General features: G+C 48.1%; 1 protein-coding gene across 3 annotated transcripts in view; it reads left to right on the forward strand.

Annotated features, from left to right (window-relative positions):
• PHF20L1 (PHD finger protein 20 like 1) overlaps positions 1-17454 on the forward strand; it is a 375592-nt gene that overhangs the window by 59357 nt on the left and 298781 nt on the right. For all 3 annotated transcript variants that reach the window (XM_029592049.1, XM_029592050.1, XM_029592048.1), the window contains exon 3: positions 12526-12697. In XM_029592049.1, coding sequence (XP_029447909.1) covers positions 12526-12697 — 172 coding nt within the window. The remainder of the gene's footprint in view (positions 1-12525; positions 12698-17454) is intronic.

Here is a 17454-nt window from a genome sequence, read left to right on the forward strand (position 1 = left end):
TGTGGTGTGAGCAGAAAGTACTAGATCCATTCTCCTGCCCCCCCCCCCCCCCCACACACACACACACAAAAACTACCTCCTGCACCTGTCAGATGCTGGCTTAAAAACCAACTCAGTTAGGGTCCATTTCAGTGCAATTGGCTCTTACCGCCACAGTGTGTAGGGTAGGCCCATCTCTGTACAGGCCATAGTTATATGCTTTATGCGGGACCTGCTTCAGTTGAAGCTCCCTCTAAGCTAAGGCATCCCACTGTGTCTTGGGACCTCAGTGTGTGGTGCTCGTGCAGCTGATGAAAGCTCATTTTGAGCCGCTGCATACCTGTGATCTGAAGTACTTGGTCTGGGAGGTCATATTTTTTGTGGCGGTTACATCAGCACACAGGGTCAGCAAGCTCCAGGCCTTAGTGATTTATCCAATTTATACTAAGTTTTATCACGATAGGGTGGTCCTCCGTATGCACCCCAAGTTCCTGCCTAAGGTGATGTCTGATTTCCATTTTAATCAGTCACTCATCCTGCCAATATTCTTTCCCAGGTCCCATTCACACCAAGGCGAACGAGCCTTGCACAGTTTGGATTACAAGAAAGCCTTAGCTTTCTACCTGGAATGGACAGAAGCCCATAGACAGCCCACCCAACTTTTTATTTCTTTTGATAAGAATAGGTTGGGAGTTGCTGTTGCCAAACAGGCATTATCCAATTGGCTAGCAGATCCTTCTGTTATGCCCAGGTGGGACTGCATCTTGAGGGATCATGTCAAGGCTCATTCTGTCAGAGCCATGGCAATGGCTCTGACAGAATGGAGTCCCTTTGGAACTCCATGCCTCTTGACCTACGCACCGAAACCTCTACACCCACTTTCAAAAAGAAACTCAAAACCTGGCTCTTCCTCCAAGCATACCCACAATCATCATCATCTCCTACTAACACCCTAACCCGACCACCACCACTCACCAACCCCCCCCCCCCAAAAAAAACCTTTGTATATAACATGTGTACATATTAATTATTCCTCGAACCCCTGTACATATCTCTTCCTTATGTTTCCATTTTCACCTTTCCCCTCCCCCTCCTTTGTCTTGTCTACCCCCACCCTTCCCTCCCCTACTTATTTATCTAGTTAATTGCCATGTTACTGCATTTATGTTACAAACTGTTCCTTGTAAAGGTTTTGCCTATATATTCTTGGTTGTAAGTTATCTGTAAACCGGCACGATGTGCAAACGGTTGCCAGTATATAAAACAAAATAAAATAAAATAAATAAATAAATGTCGGTGGCCCATGTGCGAGCAGTTCCCATGGAGATATGCAAGACCGTGACATGGAGTTCTTGCCACATATTCACATCTCACTACTGTCTGGTTAGGGATGGCCGACGTGGCAGTAGGTTCGGCCAGTCTGTTCTCCAGAGCCTGTTTGAGGTGTAGAACCCAACTGTCCCTACCTAGGACCCATTGTTGGGTTGAGGCTGTCTCCTCCTCTGTTACCAACAGCGCCATGGATGTTTTGCCTGTTGGCACCTGGTTGGTGCTTGTTGGTCCCCTTTTGTATTGGGGAGAAGCCTGTAGCTACGGATTCACCCATGTGTGAGGATTACCATCCTGCTTGATCTAGGAGACAGCAGAATTGCTTATAAGAGGTGATTTTCTAGGACAGCAGGATGTTAGTCCTTATGAAATCCGCCTGCCACCCCACAGAGTTAGGTTTCTCCTTTTGGTTATTTATCGTAATTCTATATTACGAGACTGAAGAGGGACCCTGCATTGCCGCGTGGATTAGGGCATGCTTTGTGTGCCTAGTCAAAGTTCTAGAAACGTTGACATAAGTTTTCTGTGCCTGGCTCCATCGGATGATGTCACCCATGTGTGAGGTATAACGTCCTGCTGTCCTAGGAGAACACCTGTTACAGGTAAGCAATTCTGCTTTCTTCCTGTATACACATGGCCCTGACTTACTGTAATAATCTCACACAATACAGGGACATTAAATGACCTTACAGCCTTTGCCAAAACAAGGCTTAAAAAAAAAAACCATCAGGAGCTAACAGAACAGAGAGGAGAGGTGAGCGAGATCTGCAAAGGTTTGAACACTGTAATATTGAAACTTTGTGCAATATGCTTGTACATTGCAAATACATTATTGCTATATCTGTCTTTGTTCCATCTATTGTACACACTCCCCTGGGAAAGTGAACTCAGGACCTTGCATGTCTTCACTAATAATATTATATGATGAACTTCTATGTCTGAAAATTTTACCCCCCACCCCATTCAAATTTGCTCCACATAAGGTCACTCTAGAACAGCTTGGTGGCATGGGTAGCTGTGAATGTTTCCCTCTTTCTACTCATCCTGATTCATCTTCTGAGCACTTTGCCTTCTACCTGTACTCTATTTCTATTTCTGGCTGTACTTAGCTAGCATAGGAGCCTTGAACCGCAAAATTTGTCACCTGGATTTCATCGGGAACAGCTGTCCTATTTACTGTTCCATAAATGAATGAATAAATAAAAGCGAATTGTGGGCCAGTTTTGTAGCCATTTGTATGTTGCTAATAAACCTTTCAAATCTCTGAAAACAGAGCAAATTTATCAACTCTGTCTCTTGGCAGAAAGTTAGGCACACCCAGAAATTCCTCGGTGCTAGGGAACAATGAGAAGATCTAAAGGAAAAAGATAAGTGGCTCCAAGCCAGAATGAAGGCCATTAAAATGTAATCTGTAAGTGGCAGAGAATCTAAGCCATGAGATGCCACAGGCTGACACTGGATGGCAACATAATACACTAAATAGTACAGTATAAGCTCATGTGCATGAAACCTGCATGTGGTACTTGATAAGTGGCTCAAAACACAGAGATTTTAAAGTGATCTGTAGATGTAGCAGATGTTCTACCACAAGCAAACACTGAAAGTCAGCATAATACATGAAATATGTATAGTACAAGTTCACATGCACAAAAATGTACACTCGGTGGTTCTAAGGTGTTTCAATTTTTTTAGGAAAACCGAAGGGGCAGGGGTGGTAAATTATCAGAAACTGAAGGTCTGTGGAAATGATTAACAGTCAGGAAGTTTCAACTTGCTGCGATGTGCAAGCATTTATAGTTTTCAAATGCACAAAAAAGTGTACTTGGTGGTTCTAGTGCGGTAGCCACTTTAGATCCAAAGGGGGATGGAGGAGAGCCAACAAAACTCTTCTTGTGCTGTGCTGCGGGCAACTTACATTGCCAACTGGCAAGTTTTAATGACATGTTCCTACCAATTTGTCTCTCTCTCTCTCTCTCTCTCACCCCTCATCCCTCACCTTCTGTCACTAGTCTCTCTTCCTCTCTCACCCCCACTACCTTGTGCCATCAGTCAGTCTTTGCTCTCTCTCTCTCCACCTCCATCTCCACTCAGCAGCAACCCCCCTCTCTATCTTTTACTTTGAACTACAATCTGGATCCTTAGACAACAACTCTCTTGGAATAATGCCTCTGTAAGAGGCAGTCTGGTGTCTTTGTTTTTGTTTTTGTTTTCCTCCTTAATTTATTGCAGACACCGGTCAATCTTGGGGAGAAAGTGCAGGATCTCTGGCAGGAGAGGCATATGAGACTAGTCATAAAGCTTGGAAAAGGCACTGACTTGATGCTCCTTCTAGGCATTGTGACTGCCTCATTTTGGAGTGCAGTGACATTGTTGTGGCTGCTTTCTCCCCCCATTGGCCATCACTGCATCCATTCCTCTCTCCCTGCTCTTCTTCAACTGGTGCTGGCCCACTGACCCTGCCTCCATTTTGGCTTGTGCTGCTCACTGAGATGTCATCATTGCTTGTGCCAAAAGCCTCCTTTGCTCCACACAGACTGCTGATGTGTACTGAGAGGTGCACTGCAAAGATCACTACAGGGGCCATAGAGGTTTGCAGGAGCCATAACTGGCTTTTGGGCCTTACCATGAAGAACACTGGCTTATGAGATCATCATGTTTGTTTCTCACAGGACAAGCAGGATGGTTGTCCTCACAAATGGGTGACATCGAGGATGGAGCCCACCACGGAAAACTTCTGTCAAAGTTTAAACAGAACTTTGACTGGCCCCTACTGGGCATGCCCAGCAAGGCACTGACCCTGCAGCCAGCAGGGGTCTCCCTTCAGTCTTCTTTTTTCCGCGCAGCAGTTGCCACGCGGTGAAAGGAGCTCTCTAACCACGTTCCTGACAGGAATTTGGAAATTAATTTCCTAAGAAAATTTGCCCCTCAGGGGTCTCCCTTCGACAAATTTTTAGTCATCTTACGGAACCCGGTAAGTTTTTTGCCTTTTTCCATCGACTACCGTCGATTTTGGCCCTTGAGGCCTGTTGGCACTTACCGATCCCCAGCCTCAATTTTGGCTTCAGGCCATGGCAACGGGGTTCCGCCGTTGTCCGGATTGTACCCGGACTATGTCCATCACAGACCCCCACAGGGTTTGTGTAATGTGTTTGGGTAGTGAGCATGATGTCCTGACTTGCACCAAATGTGCCTTAATGACACCCAAGGGTCGCAAAGCCAGGATGGAGAAGATGGGGCTCCTCTTCCATGCACCCACCCCAACGCCATCGATAGCATCGACGTCATCGGAACCGGCACCGTCGAAGTTGTACCATCATCGTCAACCCTCCGGTGACCGTCCGCCATCGATCGCTTCTCGGCCGTCGACTCCCGTCCCTTCCCCGGATGGGCGAGGGGATCGGAAGGAAAAGCACCGCCATCGACGGCACAAGTCTCGGCCTGTCGAGGATCCACAGCCATCGACCTCTGCTCAAGCCGAGCCACCGACAAAGAAGCCGCGAACAGACCGGACACCCTCCACGTCTCGTTCGCCGGCATCGAGGAAACCCTCACCCTCCCGGGGTGCGGGGGCCGTGATCCCACCGGTTACGGTGGTCCCTCCGGCCCTGCCTCAGCCTCCCTCTCCCGTCGAGCCGGGTATGGTTACCCCTGGTCTCCGGGCAGAACTGGACCGGCTGGTCCAGGAGGCCATCGAGAAAGCGATGAAGAATTTGCAACCTCCATCGGCACCGTCTCCGGCACCGGTACCAGTGCCGCCCCCGACACCGGCACCGGCTTCGCCACCGAGGAGGGAACCGACCACCGAGCTGTTGATACAAGCGCTAGCACCGCTACTGAGCCGCATGGAGGCGCTCATGACGGCCCTTCCATCGGTGATTCCAGTACCATCGACAACACCACCGTCTCCGACTGGATTTTCATCGGCAGGAGAAACACCGTTCCGGATTCCCCCTTCCGGGGTGGTTCCATCAGTGCCTTCTGGTATATCTCCACCGATATATCCTTCGGTTCCATCCATTCCACGCCAGGCACCGATTCCATCGGCAGCACCGAAGCCATCGATGCCATTTCTGGTTCCACCTACGGCACCGATTCCACCTCGGTTTCCATCGATGCCTTCAGAGCCTCAGCCAGGTCCATCAGGGCTACAAGCCCCACTTGATCCCTACGATACCTGGGGTGATGATGATGATACATCTTCTGACACAGATTTGCCTTCGCCACCATCTCCTACAGAGAGTAGAAAAAGATCTCCTCCTGAGGATCTATCTTTCATTAATTTTGTGAAAGAGATGTCAGAAGTTGTACCCTTTCAACTACAATCTGAAGCTGATGACAGACACCAGATGATGGAACTCCTTCAATTTCTGGATGCTCCAAAAATCATCGCTTCCATCCCTATACACCAGGTGTTTTTGGATCTGCTCAAGAAAAACTGGGAATCTCCTTCATCAGTGTCCCCAGTTAACAAAAAAGCTGACTCCACCTACCTTGTCCAGTCAGCACCAGGTTTCCAAAAACCTCAACTGGATCATCGCTCTGTTGTGGTTGAGTCCGCGCAGAAGAAGGCCAAGCGTCTTAAGCCACACTCTTCTACCCCACCTACCAGGGACAACAAGTTCCTAGATAGTGTTGGACGGAAAGTCTATCATGGAGCTATGTTGATTTCACGCATAGCTTCATATCAACTTTACATGACTCAGTACAACAGAGCCATCCTTAAGCAGATGCAAGATTATGCTGACACGTTGCCAGACCAATACCAACCGCAGCTTCAAGCCCTTCCTCACAAGGGATTTGAGGCAGGGAAGCACGAGATTAGGACTGCCTACGACATATTCGATGCTTCCACAAAAGTTTCAGCCACAGCCATCTCAGCCAGACGTTGGGCTTGGTTAAAATCATCCAACCTTCGCCCAGAGGTTCAGGATCGTCTTGCTGATTTACCCTGCTTAGGCGATAATTTGTTTGGAGAGCAAATTCAGCAGATTGTGGCGGAGTTAAAAGACACCATGAGACGTTGAAACAACTCTCATCTGTCCCACCTGAGCTGACCTCCAAGCAACCGCAAAAGAAAGACTCTAAGAAGTCATTCTTTCGACCACGCCGTTATTACCCTCCATCGGCCAGGCCTCGTCCAGCTCGATCCTCTACTAGGCCTCAGCCGCGTCAGCCTAGGAAACAAAGGCCTACTGTAGCCCCTCCTCCTGGGCCTGCGGCTGGCCTTTGACTCCCCTGTAGGGAACACATGCCAAACCCCTCTTCCGGACATCCCTGTAGGAGGTCGACTGTACCATTTTCTACAACCTTGGTTGCAGATCACCTCAGATCAGTGGGTGCTAACAATTATCGCACAGGGTTACCACCTCAACTTCATAACTCTTCCGGCAGACTCCCCGCCTCTTCAAGCGTGGAGTCTATCCACCCATTTGGCTCAATTACAACAGGAAGTATCCCTTCTTCTGCAATCAAATGCTATAGAACCCGTTCCTCCCTCTCAACGAGGCAAGGGATTCTATTCCAGATACTTCCTAATACCAAAGAAATCAGGGGGACTACGTCCCATTTTGGACCTTCGAGCCCTCAACAAATACCTTCAAAAAGAGAAGTTCAAAATGGTAACCCTAGGCGCGCTGCTCCCTCTGCTACAAAGAGGGGATTGGCTGTGCTCTCTCGACCTCAAGGACGCTTATACCCACATTGCGATCACACAATCCCATCGCAAATATCTGCGGTTTCTAGTAGGCCACGACCATTATCAATACCGTGTCCTACCTTTCGGTCTGGCTTCTGCCCCACGAGTCTTTACCAAATGTCTCGTAGTGGTAGCAGCATTCCTAAGGAAGGAAGGTGTCCACGTCTACCCCTACCTGGACGATTGGCTAATCAGGGCCTCCACCCAACAGACAGCTCAATCCTCCCTAAAATTGACAATTCAAACACTCCTTTCCTTAGGGTTTCTTGTCAATTACGAGAAATCTTGCTTAGTCCCGTCTCAAACCTTATCCTTCATTGGGGCAGACTTGGACACCTTACAGGCAAAGGCTTACCTTCCTCTTCAGAGGGTCCACACCCTAATGTCCCTGGCTCGCCAGCTCCAGTCTCAGAACACTGCCACGGCTCGCCAGTTCCTCATTCTCCTAGGGCACATGGCATCCTCGGTTCAAGTCACTCCCATGACCCGACTAGCCATGAGAGTAACACAATGGACTCTACGACACCAATGGATTCAAGCTTTTCAGCCTCTGTCCTCCATAGTCACAGTCACACAAGCGCTGCGCCTATCCTTAACCTGGTGGACGACTCAGGTCAACCTCCTTCAGGGCTTACCCTTTCTTCCACCGGATCCGCAAGTAATCCTAACCACCGACGCTTCTCACATCGGTTGGGGAGCCCATGTGGACGACTTTCAAACCCAAGGGTTATGGTCCAAAGAGGAAGCCGAACACCAGATCAATTTCCTGGAACTTCGAGCAATCCGCTATGCGCTCCGCACTTTCAAAGATCATCTCTTTCATCAGATAATCTTAATCCAGACGGACAACCAAGTGGCCATGTGGTACATAAACAAGCAGGGAGGCACAGGCTCCTTCCTTCTGTGTCAGGAAGCTGCGCAGATCTGGGCGGAAGCCCTCTCCCACTCCATGTACCTCAGGGCCACTTACCTGCCGGGAGTAGACAATGTATTGGCAGACCAGCTGAGCCGTGTCTTCCAACCACACGAGTGGTCACTCGATCCTCTGGTAGCGACCTCTCTGTTTCTCAAGTGGGGTTCTCCCCGCATAGACCTCTTTGCGTCCCCTCAGAACCACAAAGTGGACGATTACTGCTCTCTCATTCGGAGCCAGCACTCTCGGCCGAGGGATGCATTCTCCCTCAAGTGGACAACCGGTCTGCTCTATGCATTCCCTCCACTCCCTCTTGTGTCAAAGACTATCGTGAAGCTACGCCAGGACGGAGGAACCATGATCCTGATAGCACCTTACTGGCCACGCCAAGTATGGTTTCCAATACTCCAGGATCTCTCCATCCGCAGGCACATTCCTCTGGGAAAGGACCCGCATCTGCTCACTCAAAACGACGGATGCCTCCTCCATCCCAACCTCCAAGTCTTGTCCCTGACGGCATGGATGTTGAAAGGTTAGTCCTTCAGCCTTTCAACCTTTCAGATTCCGTTTCTCGGGTCCTGATAGCTTCACGAAAGCCTTCCACAAGAAAGTCTTACTCATACAAATGGAAAAGGTACACATCATGGTGCACTTCTCAGTCCCTTGATCCCCTTTCCTGTCCAATCTCCAAATTCTTGGACTATTTATGGCATCTCTCTGAATCAGGTCTTAAAACCTCTTCTATCAGAATGCATGTCAGTGCGGTAGCCGCCTTCCATAAGGGTATTGGGGGTAATCCTATTTCAGTACAACCCCTAGTAACACGCTTTCTTAAAGGCTTGCTCCATCTAAAGCCGCCCTTGCGTCCTCCGGCCCCATCCTGGGACCTTAACCTGGTTCTTGGTCGTCTTATGAAACCTCCTTTCGAACCTCTGCACTCCTGTGACTTTAAATATCTCACTTGGAAAGTGTTATTCCTTTTGGCTATTACTTCAGCTCGCAGGGTTAGTGAATTACAGGCCCTAGTTACCTATCCGCCTTACACTAAGCTCCTGCAGGACCGCGCGGTACTCCGCACTCACCCTAAATTTTTACCTAAGGTAGTTTCTGAGTTTCATATCAATCAATCCATCATACTACCTATCTTTTTTCCCAGGCCCCACTCCAACTCTGGAGAGCAGACCCTGCATACCCTGGACTGTAAACGAGCTCTAGCTTTTTACCTAGACCGTACAGTTTCCCATAGGAAGAGCACTCAATTATTCGTCTCTTTCCATCCTAATAAGTTGGGACAACCTGTGGGTAAGCAGGCTCTTTCTTCCTGGTTGGCGGACTGCATTTCTTTTTGCTATGAGCAAGCTGGCATTCCTTTTCAAGACCGTGTTAAAGCACACTCTGTGAGGGCCATGGCGACGTCAGTGGCACACCTTCGATCGGTGCCGCTTCCTGACATCTGCAAAGCTGCAACCTGGAGTTCTCTCCATACCTTTGCAGCCCATTATTGTTTGGACAAGGCTGGAAGACAGGACTCCATCTTCGGCCAGTCTGTCTTGCGTAACCTTTTTCCAACCTGATGTACCAACACCCTTCCACCTACCCGGTTGGGTGCGGATGCCCTTTCCCAAATTTCTCCTCACTTATTGTGCCTGCTGCACACCGTTGGGTACATTTGGTGCAAGTCGGGACATCCTCAGCTCGGTACTCACCCATTTGTGAGGACAACCATCCTGCTTGTCCTGTGAGAAAGCAAATGTTGCTTACCTGATGTAACAGGTGTTCTCACAGGACAGCAGGATGTTAGTCCTCACGAAACCCGCCCGCCTCCCCGCGGTGTTGGGTTCGTTTTATTCTTACTTTCTAGGCACTGCCTGTAGCTTTGAAAATCAGACTGAAGGGAGACCCCTGCTGGCTGCAGGGTCAGTGCCTTGCTGGGCATGCCCAGTAGGGGCCAGTCAAAGTTCTGTTTAAACTTTGACAGAAGTTTTCCGTGGTAGGCTCCATCCTCGATGTCACCCATTTGTGAGGACTAACATCCTGCTGTCCTGTGAGAACACCTGTTACATCAGGTAAGCAACATTTGCTGTTTATATGTAAGAACTTAAGAAATGACATGCTGGATCAGTCCAAGGTCCATCAAGCCCAACATCCTGTCTCCTAACAGTGACCAGACAAGGATACAAGTACCCAGTTGATTGATTTCACTCCCAGATATGAACGATGGTTTCCTAAGTCTACCTGGCTAATAACTGTTTATGGACTTTTCCTTCAGAAACTTGTTCAGCCCTGTTTTGAAACCCACTATGTTAGTTGCTTTCTGTCAACAGATTCCATAGCTTGATTGTGCGCTTAGTGGAAAAAGTACTTCCTATGATTTGTTTTAAATCTGCTGGTTGCTAGTTTCAAAGAGAGTTCCCTTGTCCTAATGTTATTTTAAAAGGTAAATAAATGTTTCCTATTTACCTGTTCCATCCCATTCATGATTTTATAAATCTCAATCGTATCCCCTCTGTTGCCTCTTCTCCAAGCAAAAGAATCCTAATATGTTTCAGCCTTTTTCCATAAGGGAGGTTTTCCATCCTTTTATTATTTTTGTCACCTTTCTCTTCACCTTTTCTATGTCTTATGTTTTGTTTTGTTTTTTGAGATGGGGCGATCAAAACTCCGCACAATACTTCAAGGTGTAGTTGCATCATGGATCTATACAAAGGCACTGCAATTTTTTCAGTTTTCTGTTCCTTTTCAAATAATTTCTAACATTCTATTTGCCTTTTTGACCGCCATCGCCAAAAATCTTAAGGTATTGTCCACATGGACTCAGAGGTCCTTTTCTTGGTAGGGATTCCTAATGTAGAACCCAGCATCATGTACTTGTAATTGAGATTTTTTCCCTATGTGCATTACTTTGCACTTGTCCACATTAAATTTTACTACTAGTCAAAAATGATCAAAAAAGGCATTCCCCCTGCCATCAGGAATGCATCATTTCTCAGCTGCAGATCAACTACTTGCATACTTTTCACAGAAGTTGGGCAGTACTCTAAAGTCCATGTTTAGTGCATATACACGTCTGTACGTGTGAAAAATGTGCAGAAAATTGCCATCTTTGCGTCCCATGACAAATCATTTTTCTTTTTGTTCTCAAATTAATGCTAAGGCACATTTGTGACTGGGAAACATCAATATGTGGCAAAAATATGATTTTTGGAGCTTGCACACACTTGTAGCAAATTATATTGATATATGGAAGTGGAGATAAAAAGAAAATGGAACATTTTTTTTTTTCCCCACGGAAAGCATCTCAGGTGAGGAGGCGGTTGCAAAATCTGTAACAAATTTCAACAAAGCATGGGATAAGTACAGAGGACGCCTTGTTGTGAAGATGTTAGAGTGCACCAGAGATCAGCTGGGGTCTATGGCATTGCTCCAGGAATGAAATTGGGCAGACTATAGATGAGCAGCCGTATGATCCTTTTCTAATGTCCTATTCTATGTTTTGTGTATCTCTACTCTTGTGAACCTATAGCTCACACCCCAATTCTTTTTATAAAAGGTTTGAACAAATTTCTGGAGAAAAAATTCATAAACAATTATTATGGTAGAATTTATTTTATTTATTTAAAAACTTTTCTATACCTTCGCTAAGTTATATACCATCGCAACGGTTTACAAATAGGCACATAGACTAAGGTAAGTAAATGTAGGATATCGTCAATAAAGTTCGGTTACAATTTAATAAATGAAATCATTATTTGAGTAATGTTGGTCAAGTCCAGGTATATTATTGAGTTACTATCTCTTTGAGATATTACTTCTTAAATGTAGGATTGAGTAAATTCATTCTCATCTGCATTACCCTGTACTTTCATTCTCCTACCCTCCACATTCTTTAGTGAAGCAGCTTGGAATATATCGACCCTTTGGGATCCTGCCACGTAATTCTGACCTGGATTGGCCACTGTTGGAAACAGGATACTAGGCTTGATGGATTTTTGGTCTGACCCAGTATGGCAAATCTTATGTTCTCAACAATAGCTAGACTGCACAGTGTAACCAGATGAATAATCTCAGTGGGTGCCCCAGTAATTGTGAGCTGGCTGCATGGCATAGATATTTTTTCATTGGTTTGGATACTTCCTTCCCTTATATTGACCTATCATTTGTATGCTAGAGAGGTTGTGAACAGGATGAAGCTTGTGTTGGTGCTTGCAAGCAGGATGCAGGTTAAGAATCATTATTGGTGCTGGAGTATTTCTCATCACTTTTATAGCAATACCTATTTTTCTCCATTGCCATCCTTCTCCCACCTACACCCTTTTCCTCACCCAGTACTACAGCAGGTGATACTGCATGACGTGTAGAGCAATAAGTCATTTGGCAATTGTAATGTTCATGCTAAATTCTTTCAGTTCAGCTAAGGATATTCTACAGATAGGGAAATGATTGTAACCTTTAAATAGTTTGAGTGCCATACTTAACAGTCTGTGAAGAATAGATGATGATCTGTTTATGATCAAAAAATTAGTTTACTTGAAATGTATTCTTTATAATTGGTAGTTACTTTTTTGATTCCTACAGATGTTTGTTCACCTCCAGTTTCTATTTGCATCAGGTATCCATCAAGGATTGAGAAGATAGACTACGAAGAGGGTAAGATGCTGGTTCACTTTGAGCGCTGGAGTCATCGCTACGATGAATGGATATATTGGGACAGCAGCAGATTGCGACCTCTTGAGCGACCTGCACTACGGAAAGAAGGGCTGAAAGACGAGGAAGAACTTTATGTAAGCTGCAAAATCTACTGTGTCTTCTAACCTACATTATGTTTATAGGCGATTGGAAAGCTGTTCATGTCTTAGATTGATTTTACTTTGTGTCAGTGGTGATCTGGCTTCTGCTGTTAGGGTTGCAACTGCTGGTCCGTTCAGGTTTCTCCCAGGGCCACCCTGGAAACACTGTGCAGTCTTACCACCGCTGTTTGGTTTGTAACTGCTGCGCCGTACAAGCCAAAGTGGTTGAACTTGTCTCGCTGCAGGAGATGGGGTGGGGAAGGTTCTACAACCTTTGAACAAATATCTTCTGAAAGAGAAGTTCAGGATATTTACCCTTGGCACTTTATTACCTCTCCTAAACAAAGTAAACTGGCTTGTGCTCTCTGGATGTATTTTTATGAGTATATCTGATTCATTCTGAGGAAATGTCAGCTTCAGTATGTTTTACTGCTGTTTGAACTAGTTTCAACTCTATTATTTTCAAAATGTCTGGCTGTCATGATGTTTTTTTATGTAAAGTGGGGATAAATGCAGAGGCTGAAAAAAGTTTTGACATTTTGGGCAACAGCATCTTCAGTCTGGGGAAGACGATGCACATAAAAACGTAGCTGTGCTTGACTGGAGGGTTAAAATCCGGACAATTTCTGGATATTTTAGCCCTCCGTCTAGCTTCCGGGCAGTACCTTAAAATTCTGTATTATCCAGAGAAAATCCGTACAGCTGGCAAACCTGGCTCAAGTCCCATCCCCCTCCCAGCCCAGCTCTCTGTCCCCTCACACTCATTTCCCCTCACCTCCCAGCTAATCTCTTGCCCCTTCACACACATTCTCCTCTCTCCCTCCTCCATCTGGCTTCAGAAAAGTACCTCTTTCATTACTGCCAGCAGTGCCAGATGTGTGCTTTACCCCCTTAGCATTCAGCCCTGCTGAATAATAAAAGCTTCCTCTCTGTAGTGTTGGGTGCACAATAAGGCAGCCAGAGTGCTGCGTCCAGCAGACTGTACAGTCTGCTGGGCTGCCTACGTGCTCCTCTCTGACCTCTACAACACAAACATGCGTTCTGCACAGTGCGCACAGACTCCTCTTGGGCGGTGCAGCCCTGGCTGCCCAAACTTGCTCCATTTGCAGGTTTAAGGGCTCTTGACATGGTCTCTACACAGCACAACTTGGGTAACCGTTGTTTCTGAGTAGAATAGTGCACCCTTACTGATAGTGCTGCTCTCTGCATTGCCGATGCTGCCTGCTTTCTATTGGCTGCCGTGTCCTGCAAAAGGTTTTGGTGGGCCTGAATAAAAGTAGCTATGTCACTGGGGTGGATTATACTTAAGCAGACTGTTCCAGAGAGTAAGTTTATTGTAAACCAGCATGCTCTTAAAGTACATTTTAAAGATCACAATTCATTATTTCTCTGCATTTTTTGTAAAATAAAATTTCCTAGCGTGTAGCAGATGGACTCAGACCAATGGGTATATTGTACTCCTGATAGCAGTTGGAGACAGATCAGATTTCAATCTGACGTCAGCCCTTGTACATATACCCCTGCAGGAAGTGCAGCTCTTCAGTATTTTCCGTCTCCATAGCAGTTAGGGACTCTATGCACGCTCGCACAGCGTTTGGTAAAATTACTCTAAGAAAACCAAAATAAGAAGAAATCTTACCTCTACAGACGAGTCCCGCTCTCCTGCGGTGACACCCATTGGGTCCCTCCCCCAGTTGAGAATTCCCGAGGTGATTTCCGCAATCCCTCAGAGGTAAACCTCGGTCTGGCGGCCAACCCTCGGTGGGGACCTAGCCCCCGACATCGGGTGAGGCTGAGAGGCAGCGAGTGCAACCTTGAGTGCGGCGGTGAAGGTATTTTCCCTCTCTCCCCGCAGCCAGAGACCGCCCGGAACGAGACCGGGAAGCGCCGAGACAAGGTAAGGTAGAAATCTATTTCAAAGTCTCCGGCCTCCGAAGCTCGAGGAGTCGCACAGGTCGCCAGCCGGGGACCAGTGCCACCGGGTTGATCTGCCCTAGCAGGGCTAGACCCCGGTCAGATCCGAAGGTCCTCCCATGTGGAGACCCTCCAAGGTGGTCGCCATATTGTCCGCGTGGTCGCCATCATCATTTTGATCTGTTCGCCGCCCTGTCCGCCGTTCCGATCCGTGTGCACAGACGCGAGCCGTGTGCACAAATACCTTGTGCACAACATCGTGCGCCCAAGTACCGTGCGCACAAGCGACGCACATAGCCACGCGCTTATTGTGCTGGGCGCATAACTTCTATCTATGTGCACAACAGCGCGCACATCTCCCTGAGCGCGCACCAAACCTACACGCACAAATTCGACACACTGGAGTGCACAACTGTATTTTACGCGCACAAACCATGGCACCACCGAAAAAGAAACTCAAGGCTCAGGGCCTTTGCCCAGCATGCCACATTAGAGCTGCACAGCATGAGGAAGCCACGGCCTTATGTATACAGTGCATGGAGGCCCTAGGGGATCCAACTCATGGCCCTCCCCAGTCGGTACCGGGTTCCAGCCTCTTGAACAGTACGCCGGACCTATCATTGCACAACGGGACCCCCCCTCAAACGGGACTCCCCAGGGACACGGCACCCCTTAGTCTAGACCCAGCATCTATTTCCTGGGTGGAATTCTTCAAAGGTCTGCATACCTTCGTCCACATGCAACTGGGTCTCCTATAATACGGCCACAAGCTCCACCAGAGGACCTCAACATCTCGGGCCCCACCTTCGGGGGCAGGGACAACTCGGATGAGGATTCAGAACCCCTGGAGGAAGGAGAACTCCCTCCGGGGACAGAGTCCCACTGAACCCAAACCATGAGACGCTTCTTCACCAAGGTTGAGCTTCCAGACCTGGTCACACACAGTTTAAAAAAGCTTGCTATCCTGGGCACAAGCACCTCAGGGGAACCTAAGACGAACCCCCTACTAAAGGGACTCCATCAGACCTCCCATCATTTCCCACTATTAGAAGCTGTCCAGCAACTAGTTGACCTGGAATGGGATGCCCCGGAAACTACGTTCAAAGGGGGGGCGGGCTCTGGCAGCCATGTACCCTCTGGACCCAGCTGCCAAAGATCTCCTGGCATGTCCGAGAGTGGATGCCATGGTCTGCGCGGTTTCGAAGCGCACTACTATCCCAGTGGAAGGAGGAGCAGCACTCAAGGATGCTCAAGACAGACGAATGGAATCTATCCTCAAACATTCCTTTGACGTCTCTATGTCTCTACAGATCGCGGCCTGCTGTGCCGTGGTGACACGCGCCTGCTTATCACAGACCAGGAACAACATTCCTGGGGAAGCCCTGGAACCAGCAGTATCATTCCTCGTGGATGCCGCTTCGGATCTGGTGCGTACCGCAGCTAGAGGAATGTCATCCGCCGTGGCAGCCAGAAGACAACTTTGGCTCCGAAACTGGTCGGCCGACGCATCTTCCAAAAGGAGACTCACAAGGATGCCCTTCAAGGGAACCCTCCTGTTCGGAAGCAAACTAGAGAAACTAGCCAACAAATGGGGCGAGTCCCCACTGCCGCGGCTACCGGAGGACAGGAATAAGAGAATCCAGCGACCCTTCCCCCGAACTTCCAGGGGCAGAGGATCACAGCGCTTCAACCCATATAGAAGCATATATGAAACGACCCGCCCCGCAGGCCGGAGCCAATCCCATGCTAGCACAACAAAAGGGGGAGCCAGTTCGGGTCCAGGCCCCAGCCGCATCCTACAATGAAAATCAGCCGACCCATCCAAAGGCGGTAGCCATAGGGGGGCAGGCTTGCCCTATTCTCCCAAGGATTGGTCAAGATAACTTTGGACAAGTTGGGTCCTAGCCATCATTCGAGAGGGGTATTACGTGGACTTCCACCACCTCCCTCCGGACAGGTTTGTGGAATCCCCCTGCCACGACCCTTCTAAGAGGATGGCAGTGGAAGCTACACTGACCAGATTTACTAGCCTTAGAGGCTATAACACCGGTGCCTCCGCAACAAGTAAATACTGGACGTTATTCCATCTATTTTATCGTTCCCAAGAAAGAAGGAATGTTCAGGCCCATCCTGGATCTCAAGTCGGTCAACCGTCACCTGAAGATTCCTCGCTTCCGCATGGAAACCCTATGCTCTGTAATAAGGGCGATACAACCGGGAGAGTTCCTTACATCCCTGGATCTGTCTGAAACCTACCTACACATTCCGATCCATCAAAAGCATCAGCGTTTTCTACGCTTCATGATCCTGGACCGTCACGATCAGTTCTGTGCACTACCATTCGGGTTAGCCACAGCACCCCGGACGTTCACCAAGATCATAGTGGTGGTGGTGGCAGCAACACTAAGGAAGGAAGGAATCCGCGTACACCCTTACCTAGACGATTGGCTGATCAAGGTGAAATCCCCAGAGGAGAGCCACCAGGCGGCCAACAGAGTCAAAACTCTACTGGAGAGCCTCGGGTGGGTGGTCAACACAAACAAGAGCTGCCTGCAGCCCTCCCAATCTTTAGAATACTTGGGAGTCCAGTTCGACACCAAACAAGACAAGGGCACCCTGACACCGACAAGGAGATTGAAATTGATGACCCAGTTGCGAGCCCTGTTGAGCGAGCTTTGCCCCACAGTATGGGGCTACCTACAGGTCCTTGGCCTCATGGCATCCACACTGGAAGTAGTGCCATGGGCAAGAGCTCATATGAGACCCCTACAGCACTCACTACTATCACGATGGAATCCACTGTCCCAGAACAACACCATACGCCTTCAGCTCACGGA

The sequence above is a fragment of the Rhinatrema bivittatum genome, chromosome 2, assembly GCF_901001135.1.
Source record: "Rhinatrema bivittatum chromosome 2, aRhiBiv1.1, whole genome shotgun sequence".
NCBI lineage: Eukaryota > Metazoa > Chordata > Amphibia > Gymnophiona > Rhinatrematidae > Rhinatrema > Rhinatrema bivittatum.